Source organism: Podarcis filfolensis, assembly GCF_964270895.1.
Source record: "Podarcis filfolensis genome assembly, chromosome: 4".
Taxonomy (NCBI): Eukaryota; Metazoa; Chordata; class Lepidosauria; order Squamata; family Lacertidae; genus Podarcis; species Podarcis filfolensis.
Genome location: NC_139607.1, coordinates 26,866,601 through 26,878,608, shown reverse-complemented (window position 1 = coordinate 26,878,608; position 12,008 = coordinate 26,866,601). Strand labels below are relative to the sequence as shown.

At 40.5% G+C, this 12,008-nt stretch overlaps 1 protein-coding gene across 5 annotated transcripts in view; it reads left to right on the top strand.

Annotated features, from left to right (window-relative positions):
• Nucleotides 1-11,780, top strand: part of ADPRHL1 (ADP-ribosylhydrolase like 1) — a 36,640-nt gene extending 24,860 nt beyond the window's left edge. Inside the window, exon 8 of one of the 5 annotated variants that reach the window (XM_083610346.1) lies at nt 3,213-11,780. In XM_083610346.1, the coding sequence (XP_083466472.1) occupies nt 3,213-7,443 (4,231 nt within the window). In that variant the 3' untranslated portion in view covers nt 7,444-11,780. The remainder of the gene's footprint in view (nt 1-3,212) is intronic. The other 4 variants (XM_083610347.1, XM_083610350.1, XM_083610349.1 and 1 more) reach the window with 4 other exon arrangements.
• The last annotated feature ends 228 nt before the right edge of the window (nt 11,781-12,008 follow it).

The following is a 12,008-nucleotide window of genomic DNA, read 5'->3' as shown; positions in this document are numbered from 1 at the left end:
TTTGCCTTCATTTGTTGAAGCTGCTAAAGTGAAGAATATAAGTGCTGAAACATACAAACAGGTCATTCATGACAAGACACTGATTTAATTCTGGCCAGGAAAGAAAAAGGAATTTGCCTTATCATTAGCAAATCTCTAATGTGATCTTTGGGTTCTTATGTTACCACAGCACCATAGGAAAGAGTTTCCTCACCGCTGAGGTAATACTTAAGTGGTTCCTATGGACTCTGACCCACAGTGTGAGTTCTTTGTTTAAGATTGAAATCTTCTGCCTCGTGACACCAGAAGACAATTAAATGAGGCACTGGCCCACAATGTTGGTTTCAAGACCTCCTGAATATACCTTTTTTGTGTGGGCATTGATGAAACAAGGATATCATATGGGGGAGGGATTGAAGAAATGGGGAACAGATATTTCCCCTTCATTCCCGAAGCTAGATTTATAAATGCATCATAGTCTTTGTTTGAAATAAAACTCTTGATGTGCTCTTCCCATCTGAAGACTCCTATAACTTGAAAAGGCAATTTTTTTAAATCATCGGGTATATTTAATATTCATCCTTGAATTCATACTTCGGTAATGGGAAGAGAATCCAGTGAGTGACATGGCTTGAGATTAACACCGGTTCCAATAAATCCAACCCTCGAATCAGTGACGTTATCCATTCTTTCATGTGTGCGTCAGGCATGGCCTCAGCAGAAGCTGCTTTTTATAAATAGTGTTGTATACATGTGTTGTCTTGCAATGGGGAAAACCCCAAAACACGGTGACATCTAGCTGCTCATCCTTATCCTCATATGCTGCATATTGTTTGTTGTATTCAGTGCTGGCCAACTGTCAAAGTTTTCATTGCTTTGTTGTCTTTTCCCCCCCATTATGACAATGGTAATTATAAGCAGAACCTGTGATGTTGAGCACAACTGTTTCATTCAGATGTTCTTGTGTGCAATGTTTACCTGTGAGAAAAGCTCTGAGGCCTAGATTTTGCCATCTTCATTTACAAGCAGAGGGGTGAGGGGCAGTCTTGCCACTTCCATGTGGTACTGTTCTTCAGGAACATCTATATTTCTGGTTATTGTGAGGTATAAAAAAGGGACCATAACATGTGCAATGCAATGTTGTTGTATTCGTGTCTGAAGATCTATCTCTCCAAAAAGCAGTCTTTTGATTCTTGCTGTGAAATCTCTTTCTGCTCCTCCCTCCTTCAAACTTGAGCTGGCACCCCTGTTGATAGGACATGACCATTAGAAGTACCTTTTTTAAAAAACCACAAAGAAACAACAACTCTTCATAAAATGCCACAGCTTGTTGAGAAATAAAAAAATAAATAAATGGTTGACTCTCTTATGTGGATGGCAGAATCTATCTGAATTTAGCAGCTTATGTTGCTTCTCGAAATCAGAAAAGCACCTTCATTGTATGGTCTGGGCATCTTACGTGGTAAGGGTGAACTCCTGATCTGCTGGAATCAAAGCTGGCATTTGCCCTTGCATTCACCAGTGCCAGGATTTCATCCCAAGGCGATTTGTTGTCTTGCTTTTGCTTGTATATGAAGAGGTATAAAAACTTAATACTGTCCTGGTATGCAGTCTGAATCCCATTCACATACTACTTTATTATTACGTGAATTAACCTTCCAAGTTTTTTTATGGTGCTAGAAAGTTGAAACCTCTGGTGCATTTTCCCCCCCTCTGGGCTATTGTCTATTACTGTTGACTTCACCATGTAGCTTTCACACTGAGTTCACTATTTTATTTAGTAACTGATCCTCACCAGTTAATGCATTTCCTAAATCCTCAGCTGCCTGTAGGCCTAATTCTTCAAACAGAAGTAGGCTTATAACCCTGCCAGACTTCTATCTCTACCCATGTTAATAAATGAAAGGATAGAGAGGTCAATTGATATTGTGTTGGATATCATGGCATACAATGCTTTTATCTCTGGCTTTCCTGGTTTCACTGGGATTCAGAAAAGGGATTTTAAGAGAACATTTCCCCACATAATTGATGGGAAAGCAGATCAGATTTTCGCTTAGGACTAGATGGATTTTATTACACAGTGGAATGCTGCAAGCTTTCAAACTTTGCTAGCTCCCTGTAGAAAGAGAGCAGGCCAGGCTCCAAAGGGTTCTGTGCATTAAAAAGTAGGATTTGGGCTTTCATTTCTCAAACAGTTTCTTCATCACATCCTACTCTCAGATGACAAACTGCATTAGAAACTGAGGGTTTCAATAGCAATTTCTAGTATGGCATGAGAGTCGGTTGAAATAAAATAAGTTTTTTTTGTTTTGTTTTTTAAACCCCACTGAATGAATGAACTATGTAATCTTTTGCTAGTATCCTGTTCCTCTCTGGTTTCTGCCCCTTTCAGAAATGCACACGATTAAAAAAAAAAAAAATACAGACAGAACCTTGCACTACATAGTGTCATGCTCCAGACATGACACATAGTCATATTTTGTTTTCTGGTACTTCAGCTGTATGTTAAGCCACTATGTCATTATTTGGGATGTGCCTGCAGAGGTGCGTCCTGTGTTTCAAAGAAAGTAAAAAAACACTCTGTGCTAATACTATGTATGCTTACTGTTCATAACAGCCATTCCTGGACAGGTATCAGCAATCATCTGTTAATAACAGTCATGGCTAAGACAACTGTTGTATATCATCTTCTGCACTGGATAAATGTGCCTGGCACATTAAGAGGAGTGCCGATGTAATTTTACTTCTAAAATTATTGATCATTTTTTATTACGCATATATTGTGGTTTTTCACTTTTTTAAAAAAAACCTGTTGATTTTATTTATATCTTGATACACATTATTATGTCTACCTGTTTTTAAGTTTACTTTTCTTGGTAATATGAGTATTTTATAGTGTGTGTGTGTGTTTTTAAGGAGGAGGACTGTAGCTCAGTGGTAAAGCACCTGTATTTCATGCAGAAGGTCTCAAGGTCAATTCCTGGCAACTCCAGATAGGGCTGAGAGACACCCTTGCCTAAAATTCTGAACAGCCATTTCCTGCCAGTGTTGACAGTCCTGAGCTAGATGGACTTATTGCCTGACTCAGACAGGTTCCTGTGTAAAAATAAAAAATAAAGTGGTATATAATCTTGTTTAATAAATATAAACACATTAAAACCAGTAAGGAAGTAAAAGCAATGTTGATGACTTTCCCTGGACAAAAACAACAACATTCGTTTTCTTTTATGCAGCAGAAGTAAAGGTACAAAGCTGGGCAGTGATAAGTTGCTGGTTGACCCCATAGTGCTGAAGAAGAAGCTCAGTAAGATGTCCACAGAACTAGGTGCATTTGCTGTCCTCAGCAGCCTTCTACTTTACCTCACAGACCTCCTATCCAGCCGACCCCAGGTCGAGAGCAAGAAGGCCAAATGGCTCGAAGGGATAGAGAACAAGGTGAACTTGAGGCGGGAATGCCATAGCGCACATGGCGGCATTCGTCCCACCAAATTCCAGCTTCTGCAATCGAGGTTCATGAACAACAACCGCGAGGCCTACAGGAAAAGGTCGAGAGAGGTTGGCAAGCTGGTCGTTAAAGAAAAGCAGAACAGAAACGGGCTAAACTCCATTGTAAGCAAGCTGGACAAAAGCTCCTCAAAGGAAGGAGAAAGCCCAGAGATAACACCCCACGATAAAGTCAAATGGGTCTGCTCAACTGGGAAAAATACTGTGAAGAATATCCTGAAGAAATTCTTAGTTGCTGAGGAAAAAGAAGCTAAAGAAAGAGAAAAGCAGGTGGCTCCAAAAAAGAAGACACCAAACGATAACCTGCCCAAGATAATCAACAAAAACTCTGTCTTGTCCAAACTGAAAGAAAAGTTTGAACAAAGCAGTAATATCTGTTCAGCCATTGAGGTGAAATCTTTGCTGCCGTGCAAAGGCGAGAAAAAGAGCAAAAAGGGCCCAGAGAGAAAAAAGATTTGCAAACCTGAAATCAGAGTGCTTGAAAGGAAACTGAGGACAACCACAATTGTCAATAGCCCTCAGCCTCAACAGCTGGTATGCACAACTGTCCCTACACCTAAATTCTGTGTTGCTACTGAAATTAGTCACCCTTGGAGCTGGGCTACAAATGCCAAGTCCGCCACTCAGCCTTCTGAAGTGGGGAGACCAAAAGACATCCAGAAAGCACCTGGCATTGGGTCTCATGACAGCAGGATACCAGAAAGCATGGCACCTAAAGGGCAACTAGGAGGACAGTTGCAAAACAAGCATCATGAAATGCCTAAGGTTGTGGCTGACAAAAAGGACATTGTCGAGAGTAATGTAACTCCTACAAGCCCAGGTTCTAATCAAGACAGTGTTCTTCCTTCACGTGAAAATGCGTCCCTTGTTGATTGCATTCCTCCTTTATCTAAGGACAGCTTAGATCACAAAGAGAACATCATACCGCCTGTGGATGACACCTTTTCCAGGTCCAGAGACAAAAATGCAGCAAAAATCATGAGCAGAGAAAACATACCTACTAACGACCTCTCTTCTAATCCAGCTGAAGGAGTTCATGTACATAGTCACCAGGAAATGAAAGAGGATGGGATTCCTGGCATACCAGAAGGCATGTTCAGGCCAAAGGAGACAGAAATAGAATTAGCAGAGCCTATAAAAGATCCCCCATTCACCAGCCAAAAATGTTTCTCTGAAAAGAAAGTGTTGGAAAATATTCCACCATTTCTCTCTCCTGTAGCTCAGGCATCTTGTAACAGAGAGCCTCCAGTAAAGGACCAGCAATCAAGTGTTGAACCTGCAGCTGTTCACAAAATGCCTCCGCTTAAGCCAAGTCAAGATAACGCACAAAGTTTGGGGAGCACGTTTTCTGACACGGTTCAGAACAAAGAAAAGCTGCCTGATAAAGAGGAACTATTTAATAAAAGCGACCATGCGGGTAAAGCAAAAAAGGGAGTGCAACAGCCATCGAGAAGCCAAGGTGAGCCATCTGATCATCAGGCAGAAAGTGAGCATTTGCCCAAGGAGCCACAAGCACAACCAAAGCTGAGCCAACAAAATAACCCTAGCTCAAACATATCAAAACAGACTATAGATCAACCACACCAAACTCCTACTTCAAATAGGAGCCAGAAAGACAACAATGATGTAAAAGGAAATGATTCTGAAAAAGAGCTTTGCCCTTTGACTGGCGATTTAGATAAATCCAGCTGCGTTAGAGCAGCAGAGAATACTAGCAAAGCCGAACTGCACTCAGATAATGAAAAGACAAATTCTGAAAACAAGAGCAAAAAGGGAAAGAGTAGCTTGAGCCATTTGGATACCTCTCAGAGGCTGCTGGAAGAATTCATCAGCCACGAAACTGGCAATCTGGAAAAGAATCCTGCACCTCCTTCTCAAAAATCTCACTCATCCTCACTGACCCACTCAGCAAATCCAGAAGGCGATACTCCAGAAGTCGACAGACCTTGGTGCAGTGTCGGAAACCTCCATAGCCCAACATCAAATGCAGTGAAAAAGAAAGAGAGCTGTATTGTAAGAGATAATGCAGCCAGTCCTAATTCTGAGAAACACCACTTCCCTTCTCCAGCTGAATTGCTGAAGCCCAAGGGGGCACCTGGGCAAGACAGCAAACCAACAACAAGCAATTTGTGCAATGATTTAATTAAGAGTGAAAACCATGCTGTAGAAGTTGAGGGTATGAGTCCCCAGACCGGGAAGTATCAACCAGCCTCAACAAAGGAGACTAGAAAGCGTGAAATTAGTCCTGTAGGGGAGGCAATTCTCCACAATGTGGAGAAGCAGCAGGTGCCCTTTGGAAACAAAACTGGGAAGCATGAAAGCACGAAAGTGATGGCAGAAGTAAAGCCTGAGAAAAGCGGATTTCCCTCCCCAAATGAAACAGCGAAGCAGGGGAACAGTGAAGGAGGAGAAAGAAATCTACTGAAAGAAGTACAATGTCTAATTCCACCATCTGTTGACAGAAAGGAGCAAGATGACAAGGTAACAGAAGAGAAAAACTCTATAGTGGGAGGTAAGAATTTGGTGCATAACTCCAATATGCCCCAGAAATTAATAAAAAGTGACCTTGCAGAGGGTGGTGGTGAAAGAGCAGGATCACAGCATCTGACCCCACCAAAGCATAAACCTAGCAGGCCGGGAGTGTTACATTCCCCAGATAACTCAAAATGTCAAACACCATCAAGAGATCCAGAAAAAGGTGGAACTGTTGCATCAAAAGATGAAAACACTGCAAAACACCAGCTCTCCACACTCAAAGAACCAGTGAAATGTGATGATAATGCTAACCAAAGAAATGCCCAGGATAGCCTTAAGACTAAGAGTGACAAAATACCATTATCTGGCAAGAAAGTGAAACCTGAAAGCAAATTGGGGAAGACAAAAGAGAAGACTAGTAATTCTGGGCAAAACCAGTTACCTTTGGAAAATGAACTTCCAAAGAGTAAAAAGGCTGAGCCAATGACACCTGCAGCAGAGAAGTCACAGAAACCATCTTTAGATGACTCTAGAAATGGACTTCCAAAGAGTAAAGAGACAACTGTAAGCAAATTGGGGAAGACAAAAGAGAAGACTAGTCATTCTGGGCAAAACCAGTTACCTTTGGAAAATGAACTTGCAAAGAATAAAAAGGTTGAGCCACTGAAACCTGCAGCAGAGAAGTCACAGAAACCATCATTAGGTGACTCTAGAAATGAACTTCCAAAGAGCAAAGAGACTACTGTAAGGGAGAGAGGTACTTTGCGCAACCTTAAGGAACATCAGATACCAGCACCAAATGAATCAAAGACTGAGCCAGTAAATCTTGCAGCAGGGGAGCCGCAGAAACCATCCTTGAATGACTCTAGAAACCATGAGGATATTGCTAAGAATGAAAAACAGGCTTCATGGAATTCTAAGAACCAGCAGCTACCCTTATCAGATGTGAAACAGGAGAGCCATCAATATAGCGTCACAGCAGGGAAACAGCAGCAGCAACCACAACCACCAAAAGATTATGTCAAGCCTAAATCTAGTATAAGAGATGGAAAGCATACGCATCATAAATCTGAGAAGTATCGTCTTCCTGCCTCAGATGAACTGGGAGTGCATGAAAAGAATGCTAGTGAAAGGAAGGGTTCCTTGGCTCCACTTTCAAGTCACGATAGGACCGTGCAAAAGAAGAAAACACTATGTGAGACTGATACTGGTCCCAAATTGGGCTCACCGAACAAGACATGTCCTGCAGAACAGAGAAAACCACAGCGTAGTCCTCCTGGCAAGTACCAAACTCTGTCAGCAAATGTGCTATCAGAGCAAGGAAGAGGGGAATCTCAAAAGCTCGGGGCTGATGCAGTAAGTCAGAAAGCTAGATCGCTAGCCTTGGAAAAATACATAGCAGAAAGCTACAGTGAAGAACTAGTACCTTTGTCTATTAAACCAATGGTTGTTCGTGTGATTGATACAATTAAGCTTGATAACTAAATGCAGCTCAATTGACTGGAATATAGACCTGAATATTTCATCCTCTGGCCACTGCTTTACTTCAGAGCTTTAAATGATGGCATTGAAATCACACTGAGTTGGCTGTCCATTGATCAGTTTTGGATTTTAGCAGTCATTAAAATTGGTGCCACCTGGAACCTCAAGTATATTACATGTCAACCCAAAATAATCAGAAGCCAATGATTTGTGTATGGTAACTCTTAGATGTAATAACTATGGGAACAAAGGCCCGGTCAAGATATGTGGCAGAATAAAGTGGCCTCATGCCACCATAACACTTATTTATGTTAGAAATAAACAGATAAGCAGCACAGGAGGCAAAGACTAGACTAGAACCTTTCTTCCAGATATGCTTAACAGAGGAAAGCTTACTAAAACTGTGCCCCTCGCCTGGAAGATGGAAGTGATTGTGTTTACGCTGCCTCCTCAATATGCTGCCTCCTGTTTCTGCTGTATGGGAACCCTCAGCCAAAATTAAGCACTTTTAATGGGAGAGACTTAAACAGTAAAAACAACAAAGTATTGCGGCACCTTAAAGAGCAACCAGTTTATTGAGGCATTTCCATGAAAGCCACAACTTCTTTCTGTTGCTCCAGAGGGCAGGGCGACAACAAATGGGTGGAAATAGCAAGGAAGCAGATTAGAAGACACTTCATAACAATAAGCTGTCTGACTGACGTGGGCTGCCTTGGGAGATGATTTCCTTCAATGAAGGGGTTGGGTTTTTTGTTGCGTTTTTTTGCGAGGGTATATTACAGGTCAAAACCATAAAACTACAGAAGAAACACAAAACAGAATACAGAGTGAATGCAGGAAGGAGACAATGTTACAACATAAACAAGCATCCTTAGATAAGGTGGAGCTGACAAAGTAGTAATTATAATTGTTATTCTTTGTAAAATATTTCAGTGGAGGTTTTTCAACAGAGGCTGAATCTGTCAAGGTTGCAGCAGTTCGTTGGGAACCTGTGGATATTGCCAGACTACAAATCACCCCAGACCACTGGCCATGCTGCGTGCAAGCAAAGTTACAGGGAACAAGGCAGAGGGCCTTCTCAGTAGTGGCACCCATCCTGTGGAATGCCCTCCCATCAGATGTCAAGGAAATAAACAACTATCTGACTTTTAGAAGACATCTGTTTATTTTTAGTATTGTGTTGAAAGCCGCCCAGAGTGGCTGGGGAAACCCAGCCAGATGGGCAGGAAACAAACAAACAAACAAACAAACAAATGTTATAATTATTATAATTATAGGGTTTATGGTAGTTCATGTCCAATACTACCTGGAGGGCCACATATTTCTGTCATGGTTGCATTGTAGGTTCTGCCCTCATTAGGGGATTAGACAAGACTGAGCAGGAGATTAGACCTCTAAGATCCTTTTTCCAACTCTGAAATTGTATGATTCTATAATAAAAGGTGCCAGACTTTAAGGTTTCACAAGTCTTTGCCAGATAGCTTTCTGGGATTAATCATGATGGATGACAGCTTAGAAGATCTGTCCTTAGGACTTTGCTTTCTTTTCTCCCAGTCTCTCACTTTTTGTGAGAGGCAGCTGGCATCTTACTCTTGGAAACAGGATGGTGGGTTAGACAGGTCTTGGGTGCGAAACCAGTGGGGCATAAAAAGTGCTTAACTTCAGCTGCATCGTACCCAAAGTTTGTTTCTCTGCTAAAGGCTGAGGTTAGTGTATAACTAACTAAAGTGACCCTTTTGAGAGTGCACTTTCTCATTCTAATTACTCATTACTCATTCTAATATAATGCTATTTATTAGTGCTTCTGGAAGGCTTTGGACATTGCAGGCTATGCAGCCACTGAAATCATGCCTGTATATATATTTGTGTGTGTGTTTTAATTGTTTTCCCAACAAAAAAAGAGTGAAAACAGTGATGCGTAATAGTGTGCATAAATAAGACAAGCATATAAAGATAGAAGAGGCCTGTAAGAAGGTCTTAACAATGCTACAAAATGTAATAAACCGCAAGTCATTTTTGAGTATTGTAATTAAAGGCTCTTTGTGACAATTAAATTACAAATACATCTCTACAGGATGATACAGTAAAATCCTGAATGAAATATATTTTATCACGGGGAAAATATCGATCAAATCTCTTGCAGAGGTAATTGGGTATCTTCCATGTGTTCAATGCATTCAGATTCCTGTATAGCTTTATCTTTCAACGTTTATTACATTCCTCATTGTGATCAACTTATTAATAAAGATTTGGAATGTTGTAAGCATGCCAGATCCTAGCACTGCCTGGAATATGCAGAAAAGGCGCTGCAGAAAATAATGAAAGTCATTATTGTGAAATCTGGAACAAGAAAAAGCGCCTGAATCCACTGCCTAAAATTATGGGACAGAATAAAGGATCATCTTCTTGGTCTCCCTTCTTCCAACTTCTTTGTCGACAAAGGGAGAGTGTCTTGTTTAGGAGAAGAAATAGGCCCACTTTCCCTGAGATACTTCTGTAATGTGAACATACCAGAAGGATAAAAATCCAAGACAGGACCCAGGTGTCACATTAAGGTCAAGACTTACAGCAACAGAATTCTGGTCTACAAAATGAAACTTGATACTACATAATAAGCAACCAGGATCTCTGAACTGTCTTAAAAGAAGGTGACTTTCACAATTCAAAAAGCAAACACCTGTAACCCCTGTCCAAAGAAATACATTTTGTCAAGTTCTGGAAGGTTCTGTTTGCTTTTATCTTTTCAGATATTATTGTCAGATATCACAATGTCTCTTAGAGCAGGAATATACTGCACTGATTTCAGTTAAATTTGCTGCCAGGTAATAAGTCTAAGGCTGCAGTGGACTTCTGTGCGTGCCTAGAAGGAAATAAAACCATTAAACTCCGTGGAACTTTCACCCTAGTAAATAAGTTGAGTGCTGGACGGAGACTCACAGATTGCTTATTGGCAGTCTGTGGGGCAAATCTAGATGTGATGTTAGTCATATGTTTAAACATATAGTTAACCAGTGCTATTTTTCTAGAAAGAGAGGTGCCGGAACTCATCATGAATGTCTTCCTTGTTCTCTCATCATGTCAACTGCACCCACCTGAAAGGCGCTGGAACTGAGTTCCTGTAAGTTCCAGCTGAAAAAAAGCCCTGTAGTTAACCACATTGCTTTTACTTTGGGGCGGGGGAAACAGGGGCACCGATCCACAATATGCATGCAATTCAGGGGTGGGGGGTTGACAATTTTCGGCTGAAAATTGGTCCCTTCTGGCTGCTTTCTGCACCCCCCCCAAAAAGTGCTGATTACTGTAAACTACACCTTTGAGATCGAATAGCAGTAAACTGTTTTAGGGGCTGTTTTAGTAAACTGTTTTCAGGATTGGAGTCTTACAAAATAAAATAAAAGTGGCCAGGTCATTAAATATGTGATTAATGTTCCTTTTAGTTTGGCCCTGAAGCATTTACTACTGATAATATAATGCAACGTTTGTGCACCGATATTCTTTTGCTACCTCTCTGGTAAATGTTCTCTGGGAAATCCTAGGACTTTGCTGTGATGGTTATTTGTATGAATTATTTGGAATTGCTAGTTGAGTATAAGGCTTAGGGCTCATTCCATTATACTTGGATGTCACTGAAAATGTTTCTAGGTGGCAATGCAAATTTTTTCAGCTATCTGTATTTCGTACGTGGGGTGGAGCAATGATCTTTGAACCAGTCTTCAGGAAACTACTATGGAGGGTCTTTGAGAAACCAACTGGAGACAACCACATACTGTAATTCATTTTATAATGCTATATCAAAGTAGGTACTTATGTTTAGATACTGTTTTTCAACACTGATGAGAAGGAGACGGACTTCTTTCTGTTCATGGAGAATCTCTGCACGACTACAGTCTCAACTGGAAGTATTTCTGAAGAACACGACAGTAAGCTCAAAGCAGATACTATTGTGGACAGCAAGTTTTGTATGAATTATGTTATAAATCTGGACTCGTGTAATGTATTTAATTGTAAGTCTTTTGCACAACTTGTTTGTGTAGTTTGGAATCAGACTATTACATGTGTCAGACTTTATAATTTGTCTTGAAACACAAATATTTCTCATTTTATTGTATTATTTATTGTATTTTTTAAAATCCCCATTTTATATAGTACTGTAATGATTTATCTTTGTATGTGGTTTTGTTGAATAGGAATTTATTTATTTATTCTGAAGTTTATTTCATAGCCACCCAGGCCTAGATAACAATGGGTTCTTGTGGGAATCACATTTGAACTTTTTTTTTTTAATGCCGTGACACAGTCCACCATTTTGCAGATCATCACAATAAACCACCTCAGTGAGGGCCCCATGGTGTTATGTGATGTTTCAGATGTTTTTCATGAAGGGCAGGTGCATGAGTGCAAAGAGATTGGGAGGGTGGTTCATAACAAGCTTAACAAAGGTGTACCCTTAGACAGCCACAAGGTACAGCAAATAAATAAGTAAAATAATTTACTTATAGGAAAGAGTAATTCTTAATTTTTGTCACCTTTTTTATACTATAAATAAGGATCTAAGGTCTAAACCACAG